At 43.5% G+C, this 14,622-nt stretch overlaps 1 protein-coding gene across 3 annotated transcripts in view; it reads left to right on the forward strand.

Moving 5' to 3' along the window:
* eif4enif1 (eukaryotic translation initiation factor 4E nuclear import factor 1) overlaps nt 1–14,622 on the forward strand; it is a 78,838-nt gene that overhangs the window by 31,396 nt on the left and 32,820 nt on the right. Inside the window, exons 9-13 of one of the 3 annotated variants that reach the window (XM_038793430.1) lie at nt 7,516–7,704; nt 8,344–8,576; nt 9,937–10,111; nt 11,295–11,380; nt 12,167–12,315. In XM_038793430.1, the coding sequence (XP_038649358.1) occupies nt 7,516–7,704; nt 8,344–8,576; nt 9,937–10,111; nt 11,295–11,380; nt 12,167–12,315 (832 nt within the window). The remainder of the gene's footprint in view (nt 1–7,515; nt 7,705–8,343; nt 8,577–9,936; nt 10,112–11,294; nt 11,381–12,166; nt 12,316–14,622) is intronic. The other 2 variants (XM_038793436.1, XM_038793440.1) reach the window with 2 other exon arrangements.

Raw genomic sequence — 14,622 nt, forward strand, 5'->3', positions numbered from 1 at the left:
ATGTGATGCACAAGGAGTCAGAATTGAACCCAGGTCTCTGTGCTGAGTGGCAGCAGTGCTCACCACTGCCTCCGTGCCAAAGACACTTGACATTGAGGGAACTGAAAGGATGTGGAGAAAGCTTGAATGACCCTGTGCTCCTGTCTGAACTATGAAAATATGTAAACCGTAACTCTGCTGCAAAATATGGCAAGTATGATTTTTTTTTATGAGGGAGGTGTTTGAACTTGATTCTAATTCAAGTGATCAAATTGCAACCAAAAAAGTAGCAAAGATTTGTAGGAAGCATTTGGATCAAGTACGAAAATTTATACTGAAGAATTGCATATTTTAACATGCCCTTATGGGATATATGAACGGTAAAAGCATATGACTGCTGACTCCGGAATCTAAAACAAATGCTGCTGACTCTGGAATCTGAAACAAAAACAAATGCTGCTGACTCCGGAATCTGAAACAAATGCAAATGCTGGACAATCTCAGTGGGTCTGACAACACCTGTAGAGAGAGAAGGGAGCTAATGTAATTTTGAGTCTGAATAACTTTGTCAAAGCTAAAGAAAACTGGAAATGGGTTGAGATTTGCATTGTCGGGGGGGGGGGGGGGGGCATGGAGGCATGGAGTAGTGGGACTGGATAGAGGACCAGTGATGGGTGAAGTTTGACCAAGATGTTGTGGATAGAAAGACGTGAAATGTACATGGTGGTGATGATGGCTAGGAAAGCTGCTGGTGGCACAAAATGGCAGAGGAAAGTTAAGCAGTGTGCCAAAGGACAACCTGGAACAAAAAACAGATGGCCTGACTGGGGCGAGGGGAAAAATGGATCACTGGAAGAAATAAAATGTAATTGATAGAAATAAAAATGGGTGAAGGTGGAGGAGAGAGTCCACAGTCCATTGAACTAATCTGAAGATGAAATGCTGTTCCACCACTTTGCCATGGGCTTCACTGGGACATTGCAACGCATTGGGCTTCACTGGAATATTGCAGCAGGCCAAGGATGGACATAAGAGCAGGACGGTGAGTTGAAATGGCAAGCGACTGGAAGGTCTGCGTCCTGCTTGCGAGTGAACTGAATGTGTACTGCAAAATGGTCACCAGTCTGCGTTTAGTCTCAAATGTAGAATGGACTGCGTTGGGAATAACAAATGCAATAGACCAGATTGCAGGAGGTGCATGTGAAGCGCTGCTTCGAATGTTCTGGCCGTTGGATAGTCTGCAGGGAGGAGATAATGGGGCAGGTGTTGCACCTTCTGCAATTGCATGGAAAAGTGCTGTGGGAAGAGGGTGAGGTTTTGGGGGTGGAGTGGACCTGGGAATCTCGGAGAGAATAGTCTCTTTGGAATGCTGACCGGGGAAGTGAGGGGAAGATGTGTTTGGGGTGGAATTGTGCTGGAGTTCGTGGAACTGGTCAACGGATATATGAATTGTGGACAGTGACTTGGGGCAAATAGACTTGGATAATTTTTACTGTTGGAATAATCCACCATTGCTCAAAATGAAAGTTGATGGGTGCAAAATGTTAGCGGTCAAGGAGAATGATGTACCCCAAGATTGAAGGAAACCTTGTTTCAGTAGGACATGGGTTTGTTTATTTTCTTAGCAATCTAGTTTATCTTGTACTCTACTCGTTTCTGCAAGTTCAACTAGTACTTGATAGCACCTTTAGAGCCCCTTTGAAATGAGGTCAGGAACCTTAATAACAAGTATATTTAATTGTGCTTGACTAGCACTCAATGCAAATAATGAAAAACAAGACTGGTACATTTCAAGATTTCCAAGCTTAAAACTATCATTCCATTAAGCAAAATATTAAAAGAAATAAACCACTTGACCTATCAAATCTATTTTGGTGCTAATTGAGGTTGGGTGTCGCATGAATCCTTACTGAGCTGCATGTGGCTAAGTAGTACAGGTTAGTAGATTCTGTACTGGAGCAATTCAAACTACATAGAAACTGACCAGTCCTACTGTGGGCCATGATCCCATCTCCCTTTTCCCCAGTGGAATGAACACATTGCTGCGTTTCAGATTCCTGTTCTTGCCCTGAAGTGGAAAAATGGTATCAACCAGACTTCAAATTTCTATCTTTCTCTCTCTCTCTCCTTTCACATGGTCTTTCTTGACTTCTCCACCTTTCTGGGATTAAATTTCAATCACTTGAGCTACCATAAATAAAACCAAAAAGAAAATGCTGGAAAATCTCAGCAGGTCTGGCAGCATCTGTAGGGAGAGAAAAGAGCTAACGTTTAAAGTCCAGATGACCCATGGTCAAAGCTAAAGACTGAGAAAGTAGGCAATATTTATGCTGTGGAGTGAGAATGAAAGATGAGCCACAGAAACTCTGGGAAACAGGGTGCTAATAGCCACAGAAAGCAAGGGGAAAGAGTCCCCAGAGAACAAAAAGGTGTGAAAGGCTAAACTGTAGATTCACCTGAGGAAGGAGCAGTGCTCCAAAAGCCCATGATTAGAAACAAACTTGTTGGACTTTAACCTGGTGTTGTAAGACTTCTTACTGTGCTCCCCCCAGTCCAATGCCTGTATCTCCACAAGAGGGTACACTGTGATAGATGTAAATGGGAGTATAAAGATCTGAGTATTTCAGTATAAAAATTGGCAAATCATGTTGCAGCTGTAAAAGAACCTTCGTTTGGCCACACCAGAAAGATGTGGAGGCTTTGGAGAGGGTGCAGAAGAGATTTACCAGGGTGTTGCCTGGTATGGAGGGCATTAGCTATGAGGAGAGGTTGAATAAACTGTTTGTTCTCACTGGAACGGCGGAGGCTGAGGGGCGACCTGATGAGAGGTCTACAAAATTGAGGGGCATAGACGGAGTGGATAGTCAGACTTTTTCCCAGGGTAGAGGGGTCAATTACTAGGGGGCATAGGTTTAAGGTGCGAGGGGCAAGGTTCATGTACGAGGCAAGTTTTTCTTATTTTTTATTTATTTTTTATTTACAGAGGGTAGTGGGTGCCTGGAACTTGCTGCCGGGGGAGGTGGTGGAAGCAGGGACGATAGTGACGTTTAAGGGGCGTCTTGAAAAATACACAAATAGGATGGGAATAGAGGGATACGGACCCCGAAGTATAGAAGATTTTAGTTTAGATGGGCAGCATGGTCGGCACAGGCTTGGAGGGCTGAAGGATCTGGTCTTGTGCTGTATTTTTCTTTGTTCTTTGTGGGGAGGGGAAGAGGGAAGCCAAGGGGAGAAAGGCTAATGAAAGGTTGATGAGATGGGCGGATGAGAGAAAGACGTGGTAAAAATGAAACGGGGTGAAAACAAATGGGTTGAGGTGGGGTAGAACTAATCATCTCAAGTTGTTGAATTCGATCTTGAGACTGGAAGGCTGCTTCGTGCCTAACCGGAAGATGAGATGGTGTTCCTCCAGTTTACGTTGAGCTCCACTGGAACATTGCAGCAGGCCAAGAACAGACATGTGGGCATGGGAGCAGGGTCTTCTGTTGAAATGGCAAGCATCAGGCAGGTCAGGGTCCCGAATGCGCACAGACTGAAGATATTTAGCAAAGCGATCACCCAGTCTGTGTTTGGTCACTCGGAAATAGAGGAGACCACATTGGCAGCAGCGAATGCAATAGACCAAATTGGAAGAGGTGCAAGTGAAACGCTGCTTAACCTGGCATGAGATGTTAAGCATGGAAGAGGTAAAGGGGCAGGTGTTACACCTTCTGTGATTGCATGGGAAGTTCCCATGGGTGATGGGAGAGGTGTTGTGTATGGGAGGAGTGGACTAGATTATCTCTGAGGGAACGGTCTCTGCGGAATGCTGACAGAGGGAGTGAAGGGAAGATTTATTTGGTGGTGGCATCACGCTGGAGTTGGCGAATATGGCGGAGGATTGTGCTTTGCATACGAAGGCTGGTGGGGTGAAATGTGAGAACGTGGGGGACTCTATCCTTGTTCTGGGATGGAGGGGAGGGGGCAAGGGTAGTGCCGCGGGAGATGACCGCACACTGTTGAGGGCCCTGTCAACAGTCATAGGTGGAAAATCACAGTTGAGGAAGAAGGAACACATTTTTGAAGCACCATTTTGGAAAGTGGTGTCATCGGAACAAATATGACGGAGGCGAAGGGGCTGAGAGAAAGGGATGGAGTCCTTACAGGTGTAGGGTGCGAAGAGCTGTAGTCCAGATAGCTGTGGGAGTCGGTGGGCTTCTTGTGGATATTAGTAGATAGTTTATTTCTGGAAATGGAGACCGAAAGATCAAGGAAGGGAAGTGTCTGAGATGGACCTGGTGAAGTGGTGGAGGGGTGGAAACTGGATGTGAAGTTGATTAATTTTTCCAGGTCCGGACGTGAAGTGGCACAAAAATAGTCATCAGTGCAACGGTAAAGGAGTTGTGGGAGGGGACCCGAGTAGGCCTGGAACAAGGAATGTTCCACATACCCCATAAAAAGGCAAGCGTAGCTAGGACCCATGTGGGTACCCATTGCTATACCTTTAATTTGGAGAAAATGGATGAGTTAAAGGAGAAGTTGTAGGGAGAGAGAGAACGAATTCAGCCAGGCAGAGGAGAGTGATTGTGAATGGGAATTGACCAGGCCTCTCTTTGAGAAAGCAGCCCAGAGCTCTCAGGCCATCCCTGGTGTGAGATGGAGGTGTAAAGAAATTGCACATCCATGGTGAATAGGAGGTGATTAGGGCCCACAAACTGGAAGCTATCAATATGACGCAAGACATCAGAGGAATCCCAGATGTAGGTGAGGAGGGAATGGACAAGAGGAGTGAGGATGGAGTCTAGATAAGATAAGAGGAAATAAGTTTGGTAGGGCAGGAGCATGCTCACACAATGGGCCTGCAGGGATAGTCTTTTTTGTGGAGCTACCATTCTTTCAATTTGTCACATCTGTTCTGATGGTGCAATTTTTTATTCCCGATCCCTCCAGCAAGGATTGCCCTCGACTGTCCATTTTGTTTCTCATACTTGAGCTCTCTATTCTCCTTCCCACCCCCCTCACATAAACATTGTGGGTTTTCCTTTGCCCTCTTCCTCACAGCCTTAATATTCAGCAGCTCAATAGCCACTTCCAGCATGTACTGCCACCAAACCTCCCACCTTCACACCTTCCGCATGCAGAAGTGACTTTCCTTCCTTGGTCGATTCCTTAGACATCCCCATCTTCTGTGGCAGCCTTCCACATGAGTTTAGGAGGTACCACACTTGCTGTTCTACCTCCTTCTCACCGTCCAAACTCTCCTTCCAGGTGAAAGTGATTTTATTTTGAAGATTAGTTTCATGTAGTATACTGTATTTTCTGATCACAGCATGCTCTCTACATGGCGAAGACCAAATGACCACTTGGGTTCACACTTGCTCAATAAACTGAGCTCCCAATTACCTGTCATCTTTATTCTGTACCTGTTCTCTCTGATCTGTTAGTGTTCCAAAGAAGCTATACAAGAGTGTGAGGAATGCCACCCTATCTTTCGAGTTGACACTTGCTCTGGACTTGGATGGCAACCTCTGCTCACCCAGAGCAGAGGTTGCCATTCTTTCTGTTTCAGCTGCTGCATGAAGGTAAAATATTCATCCTGAATGGGACCTCTATACATTTTTCCATTTACACTCTTTTGGGCCTTCTACCATGAAACCATTGGTCACTTATTCTGTCCTGCCTATTCCCTATTATACCCTTCAGATTTATTTCTCATTGCTAACCACTGTGCCACCGTTCTGGCCCTGTTGCTGCTAATGCTTCCGCTTCCATTTTTAGTAGAGCTCAACTGCAGCAACATGTAAACAAAATTCTAAAAGTTGAGCTTTAAAATGCCTATTGGAATTGAAGGATGGTGATTTAATTGTGACCTATAATATAACATCCGAGTGTTATTGCCATTCCAGTTTGGGCCACTTTTTAGAGTGAATGTGAATTTGATGCACTCGCCCTGTCAAACATGCAAGTTCTTTTTGTTGGTCTACATGCGATGGGTTCCCTCCCTAACAGCACTGTGGACATACCTACACCTCTGGGACTGCAGCAGTTCAAGAAGGCAGCTCACCACCTTCTGAAGGGCAACTAGAAATGGGCAATAAATGCTGGCCTAACCACATCCCGGAAATAAATTAAAAATAATAGGAGTTATATTAGTAGTCCAGGGCTCGTGACTTCTTCCGATGCAGTCATACCATTACAGAATCGTTGCAGAAGGAGGCCATTTGGCCCATCTTGTCTGTACCAGCTCTCCAAAGGAGCATTGTTTTATATCATTCTTCTGCCCCTCCTCCCTGCTCTTTCCCTTATCCCCTGCTCATTGTTTCAATTCAAACAATCATCTAATGCCCTCTAGAATGCCTCGATTGAATTAGCCTCCACTATACTTCAAGGCAGTACTTTCCAAGCCTAAACCACCTGCATGGAAAAGTTCCAGGGTAGCTACTTCAAACCTTCATCCAGCCTGAAAAATATTCATTGACCATTGCTTCCTACTATTCAGCCAATTTTTTGTCTATGTTGCTACCGACCCTTTTATTCCATCAGCTATAACTTTCACAAATATTTCATGAATGCTGCATTAATGAAGATACCTCATTGTTGAGCTGATATATTTGCAGAACGATAAGATCACATTGCATTACTTGAACAGGCTCATGGAGTCCATCCACTGTTTTGGTCAACGTCACTTCCTTGCTGACCGGCCCAGCTTTCATGGTCAACATCACTTCCTTGCTGACGGGCCCAGCTTTCATTTTGGACACCGTTCAGTGCTATATTTGTCTAATGACTGTACTTATTTCAGTAAGTCACAAAAAGTAATGAAAGGCATTGTATGTACTTTTGTCAGAAAATAAATGTGGAAAGTTTTAGGCCTAAAATATTTTTCGACTTAGTTTATTGCAATTTCACAATTGAACAAGGAAAATAACTGACGTGTGGCTCCTTTATAGATAGTGATGGAATTAAATGTTACAATAAATAGTATGTTGTGTGATGCATTTCTAGGCATAGGAGTGAATGACATGCTTATTGGTTAACACTTGTATGAAAATGTTGGGCAGCATGGTGGCGCAGTGGGTTAGCCCTGCTGCCTCATGGCGTCGAGGTCCCAGGTTCAATCCCGGCTCTGGGTCACTGTCGGTGTGGAGTTTGCACGTTCTCCCCGTGTTTGCGTGGGTTTCGTCCCCACAACCCAAAGATGTGCAGGGTAGATGGATTGGCCATGCTAAATTGCCCCTTAATTGGAAAAATGAATTGGATACACTAAATTTGTATTTTTTAAAAAAGTATGAAAATGTTGCGTTGCTTGCCTCCATGCAGCCAAGAAAAGGATGCCTGATTTAATTGGTTACCTCTAAATTGTTATTGCGAGATACTTGGCTGCCATCTAACATGGCTTCAACAAGTGGCTGCTTCTGTGCCCCCTCCCCATACTAGCATTCTTAACAATGTTGATGTAAAACTACCAAGAATACTCCAATTCCTGATTTAGCTACCTGTCCAACTCAGTTGCTCATGTGCTGTATGTTTGCTAAGCATTATTTTTGCTTTGGACAGGTCTGGAACAGAGGATCCCAACACCTGTTTCACAGCTCGGTAACTACTTTGCTCCCATTCAATCGAGAGAAGATAATAAGGATGTTAATAAAAAGGTTGATATTCTAGAGATACTGCGAAAAGCAAATGTGGATGTGAAACCACTGCTGTCCAATCTCACTGCCAACAAGGAGAAACTAAAGGAGAGTTGTATGTGTCTATTTTTGTACTTTTCTCAGCTGAGCGTCGTTGAAGTGCAATCTCAAACTTGCCCAGTGGCTCGTCAGAAGCTTTGAATGAGTTGCCAACCATAGGTTCCTAAATGATCCCATTTTGGCCTGACTTGTTATGTTTCTTTGCAAGATGGCATCAGTACTCTTTAGTTGTGTTGCGATTTTTGGTGCATTTGTCAAGGCAACAAATTGTCCAGGCAGCTTCAGTGATCATGTAAACATGCTGAATCTGTTTATTTTTCCAGCTAGTAATTGAAGCCTGTTATGGCATCTGGGAGTATTGTTGTGTTCAGTGAATCATGGACAAAATTCCAAGCTTCCAGTTGTAATTGATAAAACAAGGGGTAACAAAGCAAATGTCCACCCAAAGTTGGTTGTGACTCAGTCAAAAGCTTTTGTATCCAAGAACTTGAGCATGGCCTGAAGTTTAGTTGTCCTTTGCGAACGTGGCAGCCTGTATTGATGTAAAATGTGTTCATATTTTTGAATTTGTATGCTGACTGAAGAAAAAATTGCATGTTTCCATTGCAGCATGAACGGAGTTCCCACTTTTTACTCTGACAATTGCTGCAATTGTCAATGGGGATGTGTGTAATTGTTTTCATCTGCTTTACAGCACAGACTGGAGTGGTGTTATCTGTGGAGGAAGTGGAAGCGGGGCTGAAAGGCCTCAAAGTGGAACCAGAAAGGAAACTTGCCACCCCATTCATGGTGGAACATCTGGAACAGACTTTGACTGCAGCGTCAGGCCCCAAACCAGTACAAAGAGATATGGACATGACTGCTTTCAATAAACTGGTTAACACTATGAAGGCAAGTGGGACTCTGCCATCACAACCAAAGCCCCCTGTAAGTAGAAGGTTGACCATAGATTCAAGTCTCTGACTTGATCTTGTTTTTATGTAGTGGCTTGATTATTTCATATGTAGTGATGGGCATAATAGTAGTGATGGGCATAATAGACAATGTCATAACAAAAATTGAGCAGAACTTTGACATTTGAGTTGTGACTATGAAGCCCCAACACTGGGCTATCACTCGTAGTAAAGCAAGGGATAATGTTGTGACCATTTTGTCGCTTTTGATTATACATCTATTATGCCTTGTATTGTTTTCTGAATGTTACCTATGAAAGCTATCTGAATATTGCAACCAGCTCCATGTGGAAATGAAAATGAAAATCGCTTATTGTCACAAGTAGGCTTCAAATGAAGTTACTGTGAAAAGCCCCCAGTTGCCACATTCCGACTCTGTTCGGGGAGGCTGGTGAGTGAAGAGCAAAATAAGAGACCTTTTTAAAAAGGTTTCCAGTGTATATTTAGCTTGGATGATGTATATTTATCTATTGTTAAAATGTCTGCATAGTTCTACGCTTTTGCAATAGGGCTGCTCTGTAGCATTTGACCTAATGAAAATAGATGATCTTTCTGTCATTCTGTTGGGAGATTGTTAAGTATGTTTGATTTTTTTTCTAATTTGCAATTTATTTATTTACTAACTCCATTTTCCCTAACTCCAAGGTACATTGTTGACTCAACTGCCAACTACACTGACAATTAATTTATTCATAAATGTTGGATTGGAAATGAGATTGAAAATGGACTAATTGGATCCAATAGTAGTAAATTTATCGGTGCAAAAATTGACCCGTAATTGCTGGTGGGGTTACTTGATAATAGCACCTCTTTCAGCTTGGTCTCTACTGAATACTGCCTGGTACTGAAATGCAACCTACTTGAATTAGCCAAAGCTTTGTTGAACTGTCACAAATAGGAATTGTTGATGGTGAAATTTCCTAATTTTGGAAAATGCTAGCTGCTGAATTCCAAATATAATGGGCTTCGCTGAAGTAGGTATTGTTGTTCAATGTACAGAATTGTTCCTTACAGAGCAATAATTGTGCTCAATTGCGGTATTTGTATCTCAACTTTGGTTTTAACAGTGGCAGTCAGAATGTTGAATTTGTACGAGACACTTCGGGAGTAGTTATACCTTTGCACAAGTCCAGATAAGCTCAAAGTATACGTTTATTGGCCATTTTTGTGGCTGCGACGAAGCATGGGGAATTTTGGAATGTGACTTTCCGCTTTGATCTCTTGGATCTGGAAGTCTTGTTTCTCCAATTGGTTGCAAAGGTCTGTGGCCCATTCTTTGGTTAAAAGATTCTACATGTGTATCTGCTTGGACCAAATTTTGTATTTTTGTATAGGAGATTCTACCACCCCATGTAATGGGACCTCCATCGCCAGATATTCTAGGTGACCTGCTTGGCAGTCAGAATCATCCTACATCTGCTTTACTAAATCAGCGAGTCCATGCCTCTCCAATATCAACATTCCAGCAGCCATCCCCATCAGAGTTCTTCAGAGTCAAGTCACCAATTGGTAAGTCTTACAATCTCCAACATCAAATTGCACATGACAGTAATGTCATCTACTATGTGCCTTTGAACTGCCACCAGTTGTGCAGTACTAGTTTATCTTGATGTATTTAAGGAGTATATTTGTACTGCACTTGTAGCTGTCAAACTGTACTTGGGACATACAAGGCATTTTGAGGCATATGGAGACCACATTTTAAATGCTTCAGTATACCGGGTTCATACTAATGATCTTAATCTATTCATTAGAACTCTAGTCTTTGACCTTCGCTGAAATAATTCCTACCTGATCTGTAATCCGTCACTTCTGTTCACTGAGTAAAACTAATCAATTTAAAGGATATGGTGTGTTAAAGTCACTGGATTAATAATCAAAGTCCATACTAGTGCTGTAGGAACATTAATTCCGGTCCCACCATGGCAGCTGGTGGAAATTTTAATTCAAATCATCTGAAATATAAAGCCAGTCTCAATAATGGTGAGCATATTACTGTTGTGCAAACTTATCTGGTTCATTGATATCCTCTTCAGGGAAGGAAATCTGCCATCCTTGCCTAGTCTGGCCTGCATGTCACAACTTTCCTCTGAAATGGTCCAGCAAGCCACTCGGCAATGAAGGATTGGCCTTGCCTGTGATACGCACATCGCATTAGGTGGGGTGACTGGGTCACGGGGATAGAGTGGAGGCATGGGCTTAAGGTTCCCTTTCCAACGGCTGGTGCAGACTTGATGGGCCGAATGGCCTCCTTCTGCACTGTAAATTCTATGATTTCTTGGGGTGTAATTGCTATTACATGAGCTGCATGAGGAGATACAATCTGAGATGAGTGAATTAAATTTTCCAAGTAGTCTCAAAGCAAGTTGAAATTAAAAATTCCATGTGGGATACTAATTAATGTTGAGGTTCACAAAAGTTGCTGATGGGATAAAGTTTTGCAAATAGTTTACTAATTGTAATAGTAAATGTCTAAAAATGATGCCTGAAAGGAGTGAAATGGAAGAGCTGGATGGTATTGTCTTGCTTTTTCCAAGGGAATGGAGTGCTTAAAGAGACATTTGAGCCCTTAGAAAGTTGCAGCATAAATGCTAGTTGTAGTAAATGAGACAGTGTGACATGAAATAGTTTGTTTGCAACTATAACAGTCATTGGTACCAGATACTGTCTTCCAATTTCACTCTGTTTGTAGGTTATGCTCCAAATGCACCCCACATTCGTGATCACTTCCAAGGATTGCCGTTGCCCAAAAATGTATCACCTATCCCAGCTCCACAGGTATGAGGAACTTAATTACAATTGTTTTGAGAAGCTGACTTTTTATTTCTCCAGGAAGATGACTAACGATTGTCAAATGTTATTTGAACATAAATCTCAACGTCCAACCGATTAGTGCTTTAACTCATTGTGGCTTAACAGCCAATTGTCTATCCTGATGAATGTTGCTCAGTTTGTACCTTCACTTTTGACTCTTCCATCTTTTGAGGCCGTTTTGGCTCAACATCTATTCCTCATGGCTTCAGATTAATTAGAGCATGCAAATCAGTCAGGAGTTGGCTCTTGCCATGTATTGCTTATCTATATGGTGACTTTCCCCTTCGAAAGAGACAAACTTTGATGTGCTACAAACTCTCTCTCTCCAGGCAGAACTGCCAATAAGGTGTTCAAACACAAGTAACTCATGAAAAAATTGTACCTGTAATGAATCATTTCCTCCAAACCCGTTGCCTCCTGTATGAATAAATGATTAACCAATCGAACAAATGGCTGCTTGCCGTGAATGGGAGCAGTGGAAAAGGCCCCATAGTAAACCTTTTCCACACATAGTGACTAGATTATCTTTGCGTTAACATACCACACATAACCTGTTAAGGTTTACAATTTGGTCCATTTGCAGTAATGAGTTGTATGTAACTTATGAATCCACACCTCATTCCAATCCAATTATACAGTGCAACACTGCATTTCCAACTCTTCGATTTTGGTCATTGCTACTAAATGCTGTAGTCTTCCTTGTAATATCTTCAATTTAAAACTGAACTAGGTTCTTTTGATATATTCTAGGCTGTTACTCCATCCCAACTGGATATGCGACAAGGGGCCATGGAAGGCCTTCCCTTTGCACAAGATTTGCATATGCCAGGTGGGGATGTTTACCAACCTGGATATGGAAAGATGCACCATGATCCCAGCAGGGATGGCTATAGGGTCAGGTATGGAAAAGTGCACAGTTGCCACACACACAATCGTTAAGTATATCAATAACACTGTAAATGTTTGTACATACATAGGACTTGGGAATCAGTAGTAGGCCATTCAGCCCTTTGAACATGTTCTGTTATTCGAAGGGGCGGTACGGTAGCACAGTTTTTTGCACTGTGCTTCATGGCACTAGGGACCTGGGTTCGATTCCCAGCTTGGATCACTGTCTGTGGAGTCTCCACGTTCTCCCTGTGTCTGCATGGGTTTCCTCCGGATGCTCCGGCTTCCTCCCACAAATCCCGAAAGATGTGCTGTTTAGTGAATTGGACATTGGGAATTCTCCCTCTGTGTACCCGAATAGGCGCTGGATTGTGGCGACTAGGGGATTTTCACAGTAACTTCATTGCAGTATTCATAAAAGCCTACTTGTGACACTAGTAAAGATTATTATAATATGATTCCTGATCTGGATGAGACTCTTCTCTCCCTCTCCTCTCCTCTCTGTCGTCCTCGCTGTCAACAGGGGTGGTACCAGAGGATTGGAGAGTGGCGAATGTCGTGCCCCTGTTCAAAAAAGGGAATAGGGATAACCCTGGGAATTACAGGCCAGTTAGTCTTACTTCGGTGGTAGGCAAAGTAATGGAAAGGGTACTGAGGGATAGGATTTCTGAGCATCTGGAAAGGCATTGCTTGATTAGGGATAGTCAGCACGGATTTGTGAGGGGTAGGTCTTGCCTTACAAGTCTTATGACTTCTTTGAGGAGGTGACCAAGCATGTGGATGAAGGTAAAGCAGTGGATGTAGTGTACATGGATTTTAGTAAGGCATTTGATAAGGTTCCCCATGGTAGGCTTAAGGAGGCATGGGATAGTGGGAAATTTGGCCAGTTGGATAACAAACTGGCTAACCGATAGAAGACAGAGAGTGGTGGTGGATGGCAAATATTCAGCCTGGAGCCCAGTTATCAGTGGCGTACCGCAGGGATCAGTTCTGGGTCCTCTGCTGTTTGTGATTTTCATTAACGACTTGGATGAGGGAGTTGAAGGGTGGGTCAGTAAATTTGCAGATGATACGAAGATTGGTGGAGTTGTGGATAGTGAGGAGGGCTGTTGTCGGCTTCAAAGAGACCTAGATAGAATGCAGAGCTGGGCTGAGAAGTGGCAGATGGAGTTTAACCCTGACAAGTGTGAGGTTGTCCATTTTGGAAGGACAAATATGAATGCGGAATACAGGGTTAACGGTAGGGTTCTTGGCAATGTGGAGGAGCAGAGAGATCTTGGGGTCTATGTTCATAGATCTTTGAAAGTTGCCACTCAAGTGGATAGAGCTGTGAAGAAGGCCTATGGTGTGCTAGCGTTCATTAGCAGAGGGATTGAATTTAAGAGCCGTGAGGTGATGATGCAGCTGTACAAAACCTTGGTCAGGCCACATTTGGAGTACTGTGTGCAGTTCTGGTCACCTCATTTTAGGAAGGATGTGGAAGCTTTGGAAAAGGTGCAGAGGAGATTTACCAGGATGTTGCCTGGAATGGAGAGTAGGTCATACGAGGAAAGATTGAGGGTGCTGGGCCTTTTCTCATTGGAACGGAGAAGGATGAGGGGCGACTTGATAGAGGTTTATAAGATGATCAGGGGAATAGATAGAGTAGATAGTCAGAGACTTTTTCCCCGGGTGGAACACACCATTACAAGGGGACATAAATTTAAGATAAATGGTGGAAGATATAGAGGGGATGTCAGAGGTAGGTTCTTTACCCAGAGAGTAGTGGGGGCATGGAATGCACTGCCTGTGGTAGTAGTTGAGTCGGAAAATTTATGGACCTTCAAACGGCTATTGGATAGGTACTTGGATTAGGGTAGAATAAGGGAGTGTAGGTTAACTTAAGGGCAGCACGGTAGCATTGTGGATAGCACAATTGCTTCACAGCTCCAGGGTCCCAAGTTCGATTTCGACTTGGGTCACTGTCTGTGTGGAGTCTGCACATCCTCCCCGTGACTGCGTGGGTTTCCTCCGGGTACTCCGGTTTCCTCCCACAGTCCAAAGATGTGCAGGTTGGGTGGATTGGCCATGACAAATTGTCCAAAATTCTATGATTAACCTAGGACAAAAGTTCGGCGCAACATCGTGGGCCGAAGGGCCTGTTCTGTGCTGTATTTCTCCTATCTATCTATCTATCTATCTATCGATCTCTCTCTTCCCCCCCCCCCCCCCCCCCCCCCCCCTCTCCCCCATTAATATGGATTGTAAATCGCTGAGGCTCCATCCTTGCAGGACTTTGATAGTTATGCCAGCCTGCCAACCTTGATTTACTGGTTATC

Source organism: Scyliorhinus canicula, chromosome 1 (assembly GCF_902713615.1).
Source record: "Scyliorhinus canicula chromosome 1, sScyCan1.1, whole genome shotgun sequence".
NCBI classification, from domain to species: domain Eukaryota; kingdom Metazoa; phylum Chordata; class Chondrichthyes; order Carcharhiniformes; family Scyliorhinidae; genus Scyliorhinus; species Scyliorhinus canicula.